The 18,154-nt window shown below is 56.0% G+C and overlaps 1 protein-coding gene across 1 annotated transcript in view; it reads right to left on the minus strand.

Annotated features, from left to right (window-relative positions):
- Nucleotides 1-348: 348 nt before the first annotated feature.
- Nucleotides 349-18,154, minus strand: part of TMCC2 (transmembrane and coiled-coil domain family 2) — a 35,396-nt gene continuing 17,590 nt past the window's right edge. Inside the window, exons 3-6 of the mRNA XM_033080191.2 lie at nucleotides 5,468-5,728; nucleotides 3,652-4,325; nucleotides 1,877-2,012; nucleotides 349-1,481 (exon numbers count right to left, since the gene is read on the minus strand). Coding sequence (XP_032936082.1) covers nucleotides 1,170-1,481; nucleotides 1,877-2,012; nucleotides 3,652-4,325; nucleotides 5,468-5,728 — 1,383 coding nt within the window. The 3' untranslated portion in view covers nucleotides 349-1,169. The remainder of the gene's footprint in view (nucleotides 1,482-1,876; nucleotides 2,013-3,651; nucleotides 4,326-5,467; nucleotides 5,729-18,154) is intronic.

Below are 18,154 nucleotides of genomic sequence, written 5' to 3' on the forward strand. Positions count from 1 at the left end.
GCACATCCCTGTGCATCCCACCTGGGTCTTATCTCTGATACCAAACCTTTATCACCTCCAGAGGGGACGCAGGGACCCCGATGTGAGGCTGGGCTTGGCCCTGGGACACGGAGGAGGTGGCAGAGGGACCCTCGACCCTCCCACACACCCCGTGCCAGCCCTGGGAATCACCACTGACAATGTTTAGGGCCAAATTCTCACCTGAGGCCAAGTTCAGGGTTTCAAAGCGAGTGGAGCAGCTGCACCAGAGGAGGCCCTGAGTGTGCAGGTATTTTATATATATATTTATATATATATGTGTGTGTATAGATATATTACATAAATATATAGGTATGAAATAATTTAAGAACCATCCGAGACAGCATGCTGTGCTCTGGGGAGGGGCTGGGGGGAGCAGCTGCTGCCCCTCCTCCCCCTGCCCCACCAGCTTTGATTCACAAATGGAAACAGAGTCTGGAATTAAATTAAAAACCGCACACACGCACACACACACACGACACGGGGCTGGACGAGTTCCAGGCGTCCCTGAAGAGATCGGATCGACTAAAGCCAAAGAGTTGGGAAGTCAGGAAGTGAAACCAGCGCAGGGGGTGTCGCTTGTGCCGGTGCTGACTGCCCTGGGTGTGGCCAGCCCCTGTGGGGACACCGGGGCGGTGTCACAGCCCCGCCGTGTCCTGGGGCTGCTGGCACGTGTGTGTCCTGTCCTGCTGTGCTTGTCGTGGCCCTGCTGCCTCCGTCTCCACCTGCTTTGCTTCTGCTCCATCCCAGGACTTTTTTGCCACCTCGGTTGTCAAGGCTGAAAGGGAAAATCCTGCCCCAGTGAACCCCTCTCCTCTCCTCTCCTCTCCCTGCTGGAAGTTCTCCCAGAGCCACGTTTGGTCCAGCTCAATCCTTCCCACCAACTGAAGACCCCTGGAGAAAATCTCCTTCTGGGGGACCTCAGCATGACCTTTAAAAAAAACCACCCAAAACCCCTTAGAAAAACCCAGAAATCACTAACACCTTCCAAAACTCCTCCTGGCTCCCCATCCCACCCTTCCCAACCATCCCAGAGGGACCCCAGACCCACGAGGGCCGGGAAAGCAGCCGAGCACGCGGACAAGGCTTTGGGCCCTCATCCCCCTGTCCCCCTCCTCGCTGGGAAACGAAAACCCCCGGGGCTGGGGGGCTCAGCTGGGGAGCAGCACGTGCTCCAGGAAATAACTGATGGAGTCCCAGTGCTTCCAGAGGAAGAAGAGGAAGAGGACGAGCAGGGCGGTGCTGAGGATGCGCATGCGGGTCTTCATGAGCGGCGTGATGAAGTTGGCGATGGTGGAGACGAAGACGAGCAGCACGGCCATGAGGGCCAGGATGACGTTGATGAACTTGCCCAGCAGGGCCCGGGCGTTGGCGTTCTCCACCCCCTCCAGCTGCACCACCTGCTGCTGCTGCTGCTGCAGCTCCAGCTTGGTCACCCGCGTCAGGCACGACTCCACGGCCTCCTGCGGGGGGGACAGAGGTGGCAGAGGGTCCAGGGGTGTCCCCAAGGGGGTTCCAGACTCCTCAGGGGTCCCAGGGTTTGGTGCTCAAAGGGGATTGTGCTGTCACCCAGCTGAGCAGAATAGGAGTGACAGGACCAGGGGGATGGAGGGCAGGGACAGACCAAAGGAAGGAATTCCTGCCTGTGAGAGTGGGATGGAATTCCCAGAGAATCCATGGTTCTCTCATCCCTGGAAGGTGTCCCTGCCATGGCAGGGGTGACACTGGGTGATTTTTAGAGTCCCTCCCAACCCACACCAGTCTGGGATTCCCTGGTTTTGGGGACATGGTTTTGTCACCTGCCTCTCGCTGTGACAGCACCACAGGGAGAGCCTCACCTGGAGGCTCCCAGCCCTACCTGGATGTCCCGTGCCCTCTCGTAGGACTGGTAGGCCACCTTCTCCTCCATGCTGGCCAGCTCCTGCTTCAGGTTGGTCATCTCGTTCTGGTGCAGCTCCGTCAGGTCGTTCAGCTGCTCCTCCAGGCGCTCGTACCTGCACAGGGCAGCCGGGCTGGGACATGTCCCCGAGACCCCCCGGCACTGGGGACACCACCCAGCCCCTCCCACCCTCCCCTGCAGCAGAAAAACATCTCAGGACCCTCCCTGGATCCTCCCTTGTGGAATCCATCTGAAGATCCACTGTGAATCCTTCCTTGTGGAAAACATCTCCAGATCCTCATCTCCCTGAGACCCCCCTGGCACTGGGGACACCACCCAGCCCCTCCCACCCATCCATGGTATGGCAAAACATCCCAAGATCCATCATGGATCCTTCCTTGTGGAAAACATCTCAGGACCCTCCCTGGATCCTTCCTTGTGAAAGCATCTCAAAATCCTCCCTGGATCCTTTCTCTGTGGAAAACATCTCAAGATCCACTGTGGATCCTTCCTTCCTCTGTGGAAAACATCTCAAAATCCTCCCTGGATCCTTCCTTTCTCTGTGGAAAACATCTCAAGATCCACTGTGGATCCTTCCTTCCTCTGTGGAAAACATCTCGAGATCCACTGTGGATCTTTTCTCTGTGGAAAACATCTCAGGACCCTCCCTGGATCCTTCCTTGTGGAAAACATCTCAAGATCCTCTGTGGATCCTTTCTCTGTGGAAAACATCTCAGGATCCTCCATGGATTCTTTCTTTGTGGAAAACATCTCAAGACCCTCCCTGGATCCTTCCTTGTGGAAAACATCTCAAAATCCTCCATGGATCCCTTCTCTGTGGAAAACATCTCGAGATCCACTGTGGATCTTTTCTCTGCGGAAAACATCTCAGGACCCTCCCTGGATCCTTCCTTGTGGAAAGCATCTCAAGATCCTCTGTGGATCCTTCCTTGTGGAAAACATCTCAAGATCCTCCCTGGATCCTTTCTCTGTGGAAAACATCTCAAGATCCTCCATGGATTCTTTCTTTGTGGAAAACATCTCAGGACCCTCCCTGGATCCTTTCTTTGTGGAAAACATCCCAAGATCCTCACCTCTCCAAGACCCCCAGGCACTGGGGACACCACTCAGCCCCTCCCACCCTCCCCTGCAGCAGGAAAACATCTCAGGACCCTCTGTGGATCCTTTCTCTGTGGAAAACATCTCAAGATCCACTGTGGATTCTTTCTCTGTGGAAAACATCTCAAGATCCTCCCTGGATCCTTCCTTTCTCTGTGGAAAACATCTCGAGATCCTACCTGGATCCTTCCTCTGTGGAAAACATCTTAAAATCCTCCCTGGATCCTTCCTTTCTCTGTGGAAAACATCTCAAGACCCTCCCTGGATACTTCCTTGTGGAAAACATCTCAAGATCCACTGTGGATCTTTCCTCGTGGAAAACATCTTAAGATCCTCCATGGATCCTTTCTCTGTGGAAAACATCTCAAGATCCTCCATGGATCCTTTCTCTGTGGAAAACATCTCGAGATCCACTGTGGATCCTTTCTCTGGAGAAAACATCTCCAGATCCTCATCTCCCTGAGATCCCCAGGCACTGGGGACACCACCCAGCCCCTGCCACCCTCCCAAAACATCTCAGAACCCTCCATGGAGGTGAGGAGGGCTGCAGCTCCCATGTCTCTAGGCTGGACAAACCCAGGAGGGCGGCTTGTGGTCCCCAAAGAGGCACCCTGGGTGACAGCACCCATCCCCACCTGTAGCGCTCCTCCTGCAGGCACTGGGTCATGTAGGTGTAATCCCTCTGCAGCTGCGCCTTGAGGTCCTCCATGGAGTCCTCCAGGTGCGACTGGCTGTCCTTGATCTCCCTCAGCTCCTCCAGGATGGTGTCAAAGTTGTTGTGGTGGCTGTCCAGCGTGTTGGACTTGGGGCTGCCCATCCCGCCGGGCCCCGCCCCGGAGTTGCTGCCGCCGGCCGAGCCCGAGGTGGCACTGGAGCACTCGTCATCGCTGCCGTACTTGGGGCTGGACACCAGCGTGGCGCTGCCGCTCAGCGCCCGCGCCGCCTCCTCGGGGTGCCCGTCGTCCAGCGTGTCCTTGAGGTGCGCGATGTTGTCGGCGCTGCCGAACTTGTTGCGGATCAGGCTGGCGAACTCGCGCGGCTTGGACACCACGGCCGTGTGGGTGGCCTGGGAGAGCCCCGAGAGCCCCCCCTTGACCCCTTCCACCACGCCGCCGCTGAAGCCGCTGATGCTGGAGCGCACGTTGGCGCCCACGTCCTTCAGCCCTTGGTGCATGTCCCGGAAAACGTCCTTGGGCTGGCGGGAGGGGCCGTTCTGCTCGATCTCCTTCAGCTTCTTGTGGTAGTGCTCCAGTTTCTTGTGCAGCTGGGCGATGGTCTGCGCTGATTTCTGGTTCTTCTTCTCGAACACCTGTGTTAGAAATGACAAACAAAACGTCTCAGCAAAATTTAGATTGGTTTATTTAATATAGATGGAGCAAAGCAGTTCTGGGGAATGTGAGGTGTCACTGCCCACTCCACTCTCCATCAGATCTTGGTTTGCAGCTTCTTCTTATAGTCTGGTCTCTCCTTGTAATCAATAATTTTTGGGTTTTTTGCTGTCATAATTTTGCCAGGTAAGCAGTGGTGGCTGAATAAACATCCATAAAGTCTCTGGGTGATAGTCAGCCTCAGATAACCATCTGGTCTTGGTAGATAAAACCAGCAAAAATTGGGAAGTCTGGTCTTTGTAGATGGGCAGCATGGATAAAACAATCAGGAATTGATAAAACAAAGGCAGGAAGTCTGATTTTGGAAAATCTATTGGACTGTCAAAAGTCTGATTTTGCAAAATATATCAGACTATCAGAAGTCTGATTCTGGAAAATCTATCAGACTATCAGAAGTCGGATTTTACAAACTGGTAGCAGATACAACTTATTTAGAAAACATAACATCCCTAACAGAGGGATTTAAACCATGATGATGTAATCACGTTTTTCCTCTATCAAGTGTCACTTCAGTGGTTCACACAAACTTTTATGGTTCACACAAATCTCTCCTCCAGTCCTGTGGATGATACAATTCCTCCAAAGCCATCTTCCCCTGGAACTTGCTATAATAGATAAGGTCTCCTAGATACCAAGGCTGAGCCAAATTCCTTAAGAATTTGGTCACTCTCTAACACTTTGGAAGATAATTGGTTAGAAATTAGTTTGTGTAATTGGTCAGTTCACCTTTAGAACTTCTCACTCAGATTGGATGCTGTTCTTTGAATAAACTTTTATTGGTTGTAGTTTGAATCCTCCCTGAACCTATAAATATAAATAAATATATAAACCCTATAAATAAAAGTAAACTCTGTAAATATGGGTGTGCGCCCTTTGTTCTGAGAGATCCCTCACACGAAATAAAGACTCTTGTGGAACTCATCAAGTAAGGCCTCCAATTTTTCTCTGCTGGCTAAATGTGAGCTTTCTGAGGGATAGCTTAATGATATTAGAACTCTCTGCTCCTGGCAAATCCATCAGGGACCAAAAAAAAGCAAAGCCACAAAATCCCAAAATCCCACACCTGCTTGATGCGCGACGCCTGCTGCTTGTCGGCGTTGTTGGCCAGCTTCAGGTACTCGGCCACGTTGTCGTCCCGCGCCTCCTGCTCGATCTTGATCTGCTCCGTGATCTTGAGGATCTTCTGGTGCAGGTGCTCGATGGCAGCCTTGGTGCGCTGGGGGTCGGGGGTGCCATCGGGCACGTCCAGGCACACGGGGCCCTCGGCGTCGCCGTGCCCCGCGCCCGCCGGCACGCTCAGGGTGCTCACGTCGCCCTTGTCCAGCTGGGAAGGGGGAAAAGGGAGAGGGGTGAGCTGGGGAGGGAGGGGGAACCTCAGGGAGGGTTGGGATGGAGGGAAGAGGGGAGAGCTGGGCAGGAGAATCAGTAACTGGAGGAGGTGGGGGTTTTCTGGTTGGTTGGAGATGTCCAGCGTGGCTGGAATCCCAGGAACACACCAGTCCATCCCAGTAACACCAGTTCTTCCCAGGAACACCAGTTCTTCCCAGGAACACACCAGTTCATCCCAGAAACACCAGTTCTTCCCAGGAATATACCAGTACATCCCAGTAACACCAGTACATCCCAGGATGAACATCCCAGGAACACACCAGTCCATCTCAGAACACACCAGTACATCCCAGAACATACCAGTACGTCCCAGGAACGCACCAGTACATCCCAGAACACACCAGTATATCCCAGAACACACCAGTACATCCTAGAACACACCAGTACATCCCAGGAATATACCAGTAAAAGCCCAGGAACACACCAGTACATCCCAGAAACACACCAGTACATCCCAGAACACACCAGTCCATCCCAGAACACACCAGTACATCCCAGGAACACACCAGTCCATCCCAGAACACACCAGTACATCCCAGGAACACACCAGTCCATCCCAGAACACACCAGTACATCCCAGGAACACACCAGTACATCCCAGAACACACCAGTACATCCCAGGAACACACCAGTACATCCCAGAACACACCAGTATATCCCAGGAACACCAGTTCCTCCCAGGAACACACCAGTTCATCCCAGAACACACCAGTAAAAGCCCAGGAACACCAGTACATCCCAGGATGAACATCCCAGGAACACCAGTACATCCCAGAACACACCAGTACATCCCAGGAACACACCAGTACATCCCAGAACACACCAGTCCATCCCAGTAACACCAGTTGATCCCAGGAACACACCAGTACATCCCAGTAACACACCAGTTCATCCCAGGAACACCAGTACATCCCAGGATGAACATCCCAGAACACACCAGTCCATCCCAGAACACACCAGTACATCCCAGAACACACCAGTTCTTCCCAGAACACACCAGTCCATCCCAGAACACACCAGTCCATCCCAGGAACACACCAGTACATCCCAGGAACACACCAGTACATCCCAGAACACACCAGTCCATCCCAGTAACACCAGTACATCCCAGGATGAACATCCCAGGAACACACCAGTCCATCCCAGTAACACCAGTTGATCCCAGGAACACACCAGTCCATCCCAGTAACACCAGTTCTTCCCAGGAACACACCAGTACATCCCAGTAACACACCAGTCCATCCCAGTAACACCAGTTCATCCCAGGAACACACCAGTTCTTCCCAGGAACACACCAGTTCATCCCAGTAACACACCAGTTCATCCCAGTAACACCAGTTCTTCCCAGGAACACACCAGTACATCCCAGGAACACACCAGTCCATCCCAGTAACACCAGTTTATCCCAGGAACACACCAGTACATCCCAGAACACACCAGTCCATCCCAGAACACACCAGTTCATCCCAGAACACACCAGTACATCCCAGTAACACCAGTTCATCCCAGAACACACCAGCTCATCCCAGAACACACCAGTATATCCCAGGAACACACCAGTACATCCCAGGAACACACCAGTACATCCCAGGAATATACCAGTATATCCCAGTAATACACCAGTACATCCCAGAACACACCAGTCCATCCCAGGAACACACCAGTCCATCCCAGAACACACCAGTCCATCCCAGTAACACCAGTTCATCCCAGAACACACCAGTCCATCCCAGTAACACCAGTCCATCCCAGTAAAAGCCCAGCAGCCAGCTGTGGTTCAGGGCTGGATTTTCCCAGTGGAACCGATGGGAACTGGGATTTCTGCAGGAAAAAGCAGCGAGGAAAACCAGGATTCCTCACCAAACCCGTGCCCAGAGCAGCACAGAGCACGAGGACTGAGCTGCCCACAGGTGTCTAAGCCTGGATACACCCGAGAGGAACCACCCAAATCCCAAATTCTGGGGGTTTGGAGAGCAGCTCCTGCTCTCAGAGCTGCAGCTGCAGGGACTCCTGTGCCTTTCCAAGTTCCCTCACCTGGCAGTGCCAGGCTCCTCTTGCAAACACCAGCTGCCACCGCAGGAAATTCGGACAAAAGCCAAAAATTCCATTTTACAGAAGGCAAAACTGGAGCTTGGGGAGAGGAAATCACTCCCCTGAAGCCACATTTGCAACCCCGTGCTCTCCAACCTGCTTGGCCAGTTGGGAAAAATAAAAAAAAATTTAAAAATAATAATAATTAAAAAAAAAAAAATCCCTAAATTTTCCCAGTTGCTGGGCTTTACATGCAGATTCTTATGCAAAACCTCCCCGGTTGTGTAAATGGCTCCTGGCTTCTTAATTAGGAGCTGCTTGAAAGTTAAATACCCTTGGCAGACCTGAATAATTTCTCATTTCCATCCCACTTTCCCCGAGTGACCCTTTAATAGGGATAAAGCTGTGGGATCATTGCTTGGGAGTGTGTTATCACCAGGAAATGCAGGGGAACAGGCAGGAATGTTCTCTCAGATGCTGATTGGGAACGCTCCCATCTGGAGCAGGGGCTTGGAGAAGCCAAGCCCCTCCTGTTATTCCCTTCCATCCTTTTTATTTTTTTTTTTTTTCCCTGTTTTTTGTGTCCTGCTGGGAGTCTGGAGCTGTTGGGATTTCATCTCAGCTCACTCCCCAAAGCTTTTCCTCACTGCTGTGATGGAGCAAGGGCCAGAGGATGGGAGCAAAAGGTCGATCCCAGCTGGACTCACTCCGTCTGCACTGGCAATTTTTTAAAAATAAAAGTGAAGTCATGACAAACCCGCGGTTTTCAGACCCCACTTCCAGGCTATTTTTATACCAGGCCCTCCACCGAGGGTTTTGCTTTGGTTTCTTATCACGAGGCAGAAATTAGAAACAGCAGGAAACAGACTTTTTGCCCAGATGTGCAACTCTCTGGACAGAAAAGGGAAAAAGTGACCGTGGCAAAGGAAAAGGCAGCTCTGGAGAGGCCAAAAGGGAAACACCCACTGGGCAGGGAGGGGAGAGGTTGCTCAAAATGTTTCCAAAGAGGGAGTTGCCCTCTGTAAAGCCAAACTTTGGGGTTGGAGAAGAGGTTTGCATGGGATTTTGGGAAGGAACTCCTGGCTGTGAGGGTGGTGAGATGGAATTCCCAGAGAATCCGTGGTTGGCCCGTTCCTGGAAGTGTCCAAGGCTGGATTGGGACAGCCTGGGATGGTGAAAAGTGTCCCTGTCCTTGGCAGGGGTGGCACTGGATGGGTTTGTGGTCCCAAATCATTGTGGATGGGTTTATGGTCCCTCCTAACCCAAACCATTGTGGATGGGTTTTATGGTCCATTCTAGTCCCTCCTAATCCAAACCATTCTGGTCCCTCCTAACTCAAACCATTCTGGATGAGTTTTATGGTCCATCCTAATCCAAACCATTCTGGTCCTTCGTAACCCAAATCATTCTGGTCCCTCCTAACTCAAACCATTGTGGATGGATTTATGGTCCTTCCTAATCCAAATCATTCTGGTCTCTCCTAACCCAGAATCATTCTGGATGAGTTCATGGTCCATCCTAATCCAAACCATTCGGGTCTCTCCTAACCCAAAATCATTCTGGTTTCTCCTAACCCAAACCATTGTGGATGGGTTTTATGGTCCATCCTAACCTAAACCATTCTAGTCCCTCCTAACCCAAACCATTCTGGTCTCTCCTAACCCAAAACCCTTCTGGATGAGTTCATGGTCCATCCTAATCCAAACCATTCTAGTCCCTCCTAACTCAAACCATTGTGGATGAGTTTTATGGTCCTTCCTAACCCAAATCATTCTGGTCTCTCCTAACCCAAACCATTCTGGATGGATTTTATGGTCCCTCCCAACCCAAACCATTCTGGTCCTTCCTAACCCAAACCATTCTGGTCCCTCCTAACCCAAACCACTCTGTAATTCCATGATTTATCCACGGGATTAGGTCTGGGATGGGTAGGGAACAGCAGGGCTGAAATCCTGCCCCCTGCCATCCTGGGGAAGGCACATCAGGTTACTGCTTTGAAAACAACCCCCCAAAAAAAAGACAATGTGGATCCCTGGGGCATTAACAGACCCTGCCTGCTAAATCCCAGCGACTGTGCAGGGGATTTAACGAGGGGATTACGAAAAGCCACACTTTCCCTACATGCAGCAAACCTGCTGGCAGGCACCAGATGAAACAGAATTTCATCCTGATCTGGAAAACGCTGTTTTGCAGAGCTTGTTTTCCAGGCAGGCTGGGAGGGCAGAGCCAGGGCTGATGTGGGATGCGGGAGGAATGCAGGACGAGGGGAGGGAAATTATTCTTATCAACAGAGCTGAGCCCAGGAGAGCTGAGATCTGCAAAAGGCTCGAGCTAGTGAGCTGAGCAAACAGCGCCCAGAGGGCCAGGCCTGGGCACAATTATGCAATGCTGGGCTCTGTGCTTGGGTAGGGATGAGCCCAGGTGGCAGGTGAGCAGCTCGGGGATGTGTCCCCAGCTCGGGGATGTCCCCCCACCTCGGGGATGTCACCCCAGCTCGGGGATGTCACCCCAAATTGGGGCTGCCCCCCCAGCTTGGAGATGTCCCCCAGCTTGGGGCTGTGTCCCCCAGTTCAGGGCTGTGTCCCCTCAGCTGGAGGCTGTCACCCCAACTTGGGATTGTCCCCTCACCTCGGGACTGTCCCCACAGCTTGGAGATGTTCCCCCAGCCCAGGACTGTCCCCCAAACTCAGGGCTGTGTCCCTGCTCAGGACTGTACCCCCAGCTCAGGGCTGTCCCCTCAGCTCGGGGCTGTGTCCCCCCAACTCAGGATTGTCCCCCAGTTCAGGGCTGTCCCCCAGCCCAGGACTGTCCCCTCACCTCAGGACTGTTCCCCCAGCTTGGAGATGTCCCCCAAGCCCAGGACTGTCCCCCCAGCTCGGGACTGTCCCCCTGCCCAGGACTGTCCCCCCAGCTCAGGGCTGTCCCCTCAGCCCAGGACTGTTCCCTCAGCTCGGGGCTGTGTCCCTGCTCAGGACTGTGTCCCCCCAGCCCAGGACTGTCCCCCTGCCCAGGACTGTCCCCTCAGCTGGGGCTGTGTCCCTGCCCAGGGCTGTGTCCCTGCTCAGGGCTGTGTCCTCCCAGCCCAGGACTGTCCCCCGAACTCAGGGCTGTGTCCCCACTTCGAGGTCGTGGCCGTCCCAGCACACCCACGCCTGATTTTAACCCCGTTCTTAAGAAATTGCACAATTGTCACAAAGTTCAGAGCGCAGTTCTGGAGGCACTGACATCACCCCCTGAACTGTTCTGTTTTCTGAGCCTGCAGCTCCCTGGGAAGCGCCGGGGATGAGCCGTGGCTGAACTCACCCCACGCAAGGACTTTCCCTACAAAGTGTCACTGAGATTCCTGGCTGGAATCCACCCCGGGGACAAAGCAGCCGTGGGAAGGACCATGTGCACCTTCCAGCACGGCAAAAACAAGAACAAGCGCCACTGATGCCAAACCCAGCGAGCTGCTGCCCTGATCTGTGCAGCACGAGTGTCCCCGTGCCTTGGTGGCCGTGGAATGCCACCAGGGAGAGGCCACGGCCAGCACAGCAATGCAGGGGTGTGCTGGACGTGGGGAGGGCGATTTTGGGGCAGTTATTCCATGTGGTCCCCATTCCTCAGAGCACTTTCCCAGCGCAGCATCCCCTGAGCCGGTGACAGCCCCACGTCACTGGGGACACCCTGAGTGTCCTGTCCCTGTCCCCACAGGGGCTCCCAGCGCTGTGCCCCCCCGAGCTGAGCTGTAATTCCCCCCAGACCCACCCCAGGTGTTGAAAACAGCAGCAGGAGCCTCGATCCACAATTCCCACCGGACCCACAGCGCCGTGTCCCCCTCTGTGCCACCCTGCACGGGCACTACGAGCTGCCAGCGCTCCCTGCACTCATTCCCCAGCCTGGCAATAATTTTCCTTACATAATGCCGGGATTAACGTTCAGCCTTCCAGCTGCAGCCGAGTTTCCCACCCGGCACGGACGGCGCTGGGGGGTTTCACCCTCTGCCTTCCATCCCCCGAGGAGCGGAGGCACCGAAAACCCCCGGGGGTCTCTGTGCCCATCAACATCCTCCCCATCGCCTCACCCGAACCCCAAAATCTGCCAGGACGTACCTCCATGGCGGGCAGGGCTGGGGTGCCCCGGCGCTAGTTGTCGTGTCCCCGCGGTGTCCCCAAGGCTGGCAGCGCTGCCCGGGCGGTGCCGGCTGCCATGGCAGGATTCCCGGCTGGGGAACGCAGCGAAGTTTTGGGGAGGGAGGAAGAGAAGGAGGAGGAGAAAAAGCCTCTCGCAGACCCCGTTAGGGCTGGCCCGGTGTCCCCGGAGCGATCCTGGAGCGATCCCGGAGCGATCCCGGAGCGATCCCGGAGCGATCCCGGAGCGTTCCCGGAGCGCTCCCGGCTCGCAGGGACGGAGGCGCTGGCTCTGCCGGGATTGCCGACTCAGGAAATCTGCCCGAGCTGTTTACAGCTCCCAGCGAGCCCAGCTCTCAGGGCTGTAATGCAAAACCCCCCTCGTCCCCGTGCCGGGATATTCACACGCCTCCAGCCCCATACGCTGCCTGTGCCCTGACGCAGGAGGTCGGGACGGGCTCTTGTCATCTGCTGTGTCACAGAGCGGGACAGAAAAGCCTGCGAGAGGCAGGGGGAGGCGTCCAGAAAGGAAAAATGAGAGTGGAAAACAGTCGGGAAAAAAAAAAAATCCTGTCATCGAGCAAGGAGCTGGGTGGCCTGAGGGAATTAAAAACAGGAATGAGCCACTCGCGCCAGCAGCAGGAGGGGTCTTGGAGCAGGAGCTGGATCTGTCCCTGTCACCCACGAGAGTGGGGGTGGCACTGACCCCATTCTGCCACGGGAGAACACACCCGGCACAGAAAACACATCCAGCCGCTGCCCAGAGCCCGCTGGGGAGGGTCACAGCAGCTCCAAGGTGTTAAACAGGACAGATGGAAAAGGAGGGACGGACGGACAGCCCCGAGCTCAGCCGCGCTCCTGCCAGGGCTGCGGAGCTGGGGAGGCACCGAGGGCTCTCCAAAGCTCTGGGGCTGCACCAGGCAGGGCTGGCGGGTCTGAACAATTCGGGGGAGCGGAATGGAAACCCAGAGCCTTGTGCTGAGCCACAGCAAAGCGCTCACGGTGCCCGAAACCCCGAACCCACCGCGGGCACGGACACCGGGCTGGCTCCTCTGCAGCTCTCTGCTTTATCTATTCCTCAAAACCCCCACCAGCGGGGTTTATCAGTTAGGTTTTTTAGTTAGAAGTGTTTGAAGGGAGCCCCGAGCTGTGCTGCCTTTATCCCCCCTGGCACTGCCAGACCCTCCTGGAGCACCTGTGCCAGGTGTGCCCAGCCCCACAGGGACAGAGGGCAGAGCTGGAGCAGCCGGACATGGCCCCAAGCACCAAAATCCTCGTCCCCCCCCAGCCCCAGCTCCCCATCCCTCCATCCCCAGGCACAGGGATGAGCAGATTCCCTGGGAATTGCACCCAGATCGCAGCCGTGCCTGCCACGGACGGGACAGAGATCCCTGCCGGTGCCACACGGAGCCGCGGGGACCGGGCGGTGACACCCCGGGCATGGGGGTGACACCACAGAGCTGATGAGGGTGACACCGCAGAGCTGTCCCCGGCGTCAGGAGGTGACACCGCAGAGCTGATGGGGATGACACCTCAGAATTGTCCCCAGGGATGGGGGTGACACCTCAGAATTGTCCCCAGGAATGGGGGTGACACTGCAGAGCTGCCCGTGGAGCTGGGGGGTTGTCACCCCCCAGAATTGTCCCCAGGGACGGGGGTGACACAGCAGAGCTTCCCCCAGGGATGGGGGTGACACCTCAGAATTGTCCCCAGGGATAGGGATGACACCGCAGAGCTGCCCCGGGGGTGACACCACAGAACTGTCCCCGGGGATGGGGGTGACACCTCAGAACTGTCCCCAGGGATGGGGCTGACACCGCAGAGCTGTCCCTGGAGCTGGGGGTGACACCGCAGAGCTGTCCCCGGGGGTGACACCGCAGAGCTGTCCCCGGGGGTGACACCGCAGAGCTGTCCCTGGGGATGGGGGTGACACTGCAGAGCTGTCCCCGGGGATGAGCGGTGACACCGCAGAGCTGTCCCCGGGGGTGTCACAGCAGCACCCCGGGCTCCTCTCCTCCCTCGCTCCTCTCCCGGCCCATCCCGGCACGCCGGGGATGGAGCAGCCCGGCCAAGCCCCGGGTGCCGCTCGGGGAGGGGAGCAGGGACAGCTCGGCTCTGGCAGCTGCCACACATCACTTCTGCTTTCGGCACAGCACGCAGGGGTCACTTCCCGCGGCTCTGCTGCTGCCTCAGCAGGGCAGGAGATCACCCAGCTGCACAGGACACTGTGGAAATCACCCTGCCCGCTGCCAGTTCCCTCTTTAAGGTGCTGGGACTGGCCCCAGAGCCCTCCTGCTTCCCCTCTGCGGTTTTTGGGGATGGGAAGGGAGTGCTTCACCCATCCTAGGGGGAACCACGGTGTTCCCCACAGCTCAGCCCCACAAAAACCCCGTTCCTGGCTTTGGGAAAAGATGGAGGAGCAGGAATTTCCCAGAGGGGGATGATGGAGTGAGGATTTGATAAAGGTTGGGATGTTCAGGAAGAGCCAGTGCAGGCAGGCTGCTGCAAAAAGCCCTGGAGAGAATTTCTGTGAATTACTGACAACCTCAGGGGCTGGATTCCCAGGAAAACACCGGCTCCCAGCGCCCCAGCACGAGGGGAAGGTTAACAAATCACTACAAACAACAAAGAGCTCGCTGATGAACGCCCAGCCGAGCCAGGCAGAGCAGTGGGGCAGCATCTCCGTCCCCAGGGCACAGACTCCCTTCCACAGGATGCAAAACCCCTCCTGGCATGGGAAAAATGGGAATTCTGCAAGGGAATCACCCAAGGGGTTGGTGTCAGACTTCTCATCATCCTTCCCCCTGGCAGTTGTTTTTCAGGCCTGACTACGAGGCAAATTTAGAAACAAATACCAGCTCCCATGCAAAGAAAACCTCTGGATTTTCCATAAAATCAGGGCAGATTTGGAGTGTGCTGGTGCTGGGCAGGGCAGAATCCAGTTACAAAGCCCTGGGCTGAGCACCAGCTGGGTGCCACACAAATCTGGGGCAGCTTTGGGGCTTGGGCTTTGCTTTGCCTGGAGCTGGGCTTAGCACAGAGCAGCAGGAATTAAAACCAGCAGGAAAAACCCTCCTTGAGTGGGCTGGGAAAACTGCACACGGATTCTTGGGATGCTGATACAGGTGGAGATCTGCCAAACCCGCTGCTCCTCAGCATCCCATCGTTTGGGGTCTGGAGCAAGTGGCTTCTGAGGCTGCTCCTGCAGCTCCCACCCTGCTCCTCACCCCCCAAATCCTCTCCTGGAAAGGACAGCAGTGGAGGGATGCTCACAAAGACACCCAGAAGAAAATTTAGGAGCAGTGTCCTTTTGCTAGGGCACAGAATTTAGGAGCAGAGTCCTTTTGCCAGGGCACAGAATTTAGGAGCAGAGTCCTTTTGCCAGGACAGAGAATTTAGGAGCAGAGTTCTTTTGCCAGGGCAGAGAATTCAGGGCCCTGCCTGGGCCTGGAGAATATTTGGAAAAATTCTCAGTGTTGTTTGTTGTTGTTGTAAACCCACCCAGCAGCTCAGCACCTCCAGCAGGGTTTGTGCAGCCAGGGGGGATTTTTGGGAGATTCTGCACGGAGGATTTGAGGTGGAAACAGGGAGAGGCTGAGCCACAGCCTCAGCCAGGTGAGGAGGCACAAACAGGACCCTCATCCAGGCTCTGGAGCCAGCCCAGAGCAGCAGGGATGATCTGGAGAGATCTCAAAGTCTGCACCCCAAATTCTAGCCTGCACCTGGGCATCCAAATCCCTTGGGATGAGATTTCAAACCCTGCACCCCAAATCTTGCCATCCCCCCTGGGCATCCATCCCCAAACCCCTTGGGATGAGATTTCAAATCCTGCACCCCAAACCCTGCCCTGCACCCTGGGCATCCATCCCCAAACCCCTGGGATGAGATTTCAAAGCCTGTACCCCAAATCTTGCCATCCCCCCTGGGCATCCATCCCCAAACCCCTGGGATGAGATTTCAAACCCTGCACCCCAAATCCTGCCCTGCACCCCAAATCCTGCACCCTGGGCATCCAAACCCCCAGGATCAGATCTCAAACCCTGCACTCAAATCCTGCCCTGTACCCCAAATCCTGCTCTGTCCCCTGGGCATCCACCCCCAAACCCCCTGGGATGAGATTTCAAACCCAGCACCCCAAATCTTGCCCTGCACCCCAAATCCTCCACCCTGGGCATCCATCCCCAAACCCCATGGATGAGATTTCAAATCCTGCACCCCAAATCCTGCACCCTGGGCATCCAAACCCCCCGGGATAAGATTTCAAACCCTGCACCCCAAATCCTGCCCTGCCCCCTGGGCATCCAAACCCCCTTGGGATGAGATTTCAAACCCTGCACCCCAAATCCTGCCCTGCACCCCAAATCCTGCACCCTGGGCATCCATCCCCAAACCCCCTAGAGATGAGATCTCAAACCCAGCACCCCAAATCCTGCACTGCACTCTGGGTATCCAAACCCCCCAGGATCAGATCTCAAACCCTGCACCCCAAATCCTGCCCTGCTCCCTGGGCATCCACCCCCAAACCCCCCGGGATCGCTGCCGGGAGCGGGAGCTGCGGGTGGGCTGCAATCACAGCCATGTGTCACCCGGGCTGAGGAACACGATGTCTTCACGAGGGGTGAATCAGTAGCACAGTCTGATATTCTTCTCCTCCTGAATTAATTAAGCAGCAATCTCGGGTGTCTTTGTCTTTCCAGCTATTATCAGCTCGTTCCAAAGCGCTCATCCCGACGGGAGTGCGGGAAGGAGCTCCCAGCACCAGCCCTGGCTCACGGATTCATTCCCCTGCTGCACGTGGGGAGATGGAGGAGGGGAGTGGGAGCTCACCTGGGCTCTAAAAGCTCCAGGTCAGGACTGGGAGCTCACCTGGGCTCTCAGAGCTCCAGTTCTAGGTCAGCAGTGGGGACTGGGAGCTCACCTGGGCTCTCACAGCTTCCATTCCAGGTCAGGACTGGGAGCTCACCTGGGCTCTCAGAGCTCCAGGTCAGGACTGGGAGCTCATCTGGGCTCTCACAGCTCCAGTTCCAGCTCAGGAATGGGAGCTCACCTGGGCTCTCACAGCTCCAGTTCCACATCAGGAGCTCACCTGGGCTCTCACACCTCGAGTTCCAGGTCAGGAGTGGAGAGTGGGAGCTCACCTGGGCTCTCAGAGCTCCAGTTCCAGGTCTGGAGTGGGGAGTGGGAGCTCACCTGGGCTCTCACAGCTCCAGGTCAGGAGTGGGAGCTCACCTGGACCCTCACAACCCCAGTTCCAGGTCTGGAGTGGGAGCTCACCTGGACCCTCACAGCTCCAGTTCCAGGTCAGGAGTGGGAGCTCACCTGGGCCCTCACAGCTCCCATTCCAGGTCTGGAGTGGGGAGTGGGAGCTCACCTGGGCTCTCAGAGCTCCCATTCCAGGTCTGGAGTGGGAGCTCAGCCGGGCTCTCAGAGCTCCAGTTCCAGGTCAGGAGTGGGAGCTCACCTGGGCTCTCACAGTTCCAGTTTCAGTCAGGAATGGGGAGTGGGAGCTCACCTGGGCTCTCAGAGCTCCAGGTCAGGAGTGGGAGCTCACCTGGGCTCTCACAGTTCCAGTTTCAGTCAGGAATGGGGAGTGGGAGCTCACCTGGGCTCTCAGAGCTCCAGGTCAGGAGTGGGAGCTCACCTGGGCTCTCAGAGCTCCCATTCTGGGCTCTCACAGCTCCAGTTCCAGGTCAGGAGCTCACCTGGGCTCTCACAGCTCCAGTTCTAGGTCAGGATTTTCCCCAAACCCACTGCTCCCCAGCTCAGCCCCAGGTGCCCAAGGGATGTCCCAGGGGCTGGGACAGCAGCTTCTCACCTCTCCCTCTGCTCCCTTTGGCCTCTCTCACCTCCTTCCCTGGGATTTTAACTCTCTGGGAATTTGGGAGGGCGGGGAGGGTATGTCAGAGATCCAAGACATTTCACCAAGCTCATGGATGAGCTGGCTCTGGATTCCAGCTGGGGAAACTGAGGCAGGAAGTGAGGGGAAAACTCCAGCCTGGGGAAATCCTGCCCGGGGTTCGGTGTGGGACAATCCTCAGGGAGTCCCTGTCCCAGCTCACTGGAGCTGTGACCACAACAGGAACCAAAGGCACCTGGAGGCCAGGAGGGCCAGAGGGGCTGAGCTGGACGTGCCCCAGGCAGGGAGCAGAGCCTGGCCAGGGGACAGAAACATCCCTGAGCCACCCCAGAGCCTCCTGGCCACCCCAAACCCCCCTGTCCCC

The sequence above is a fragment of the Catharus ustulatus genome, chromosome 25 (genome assembly GCF_009819885.2).
Source record: "Catharus ustulatus isolate bCatUst1 chromosome 25, bCatUst1.pri.v2, whole genome shotgun sequence".
Taxonomy (NCBI): domain Eukaryota; kingdom Metazoa; phylum Chordata; class Aves; order Passeriformes; family Turdidae; genus Catharus; species Catharus ustulatus.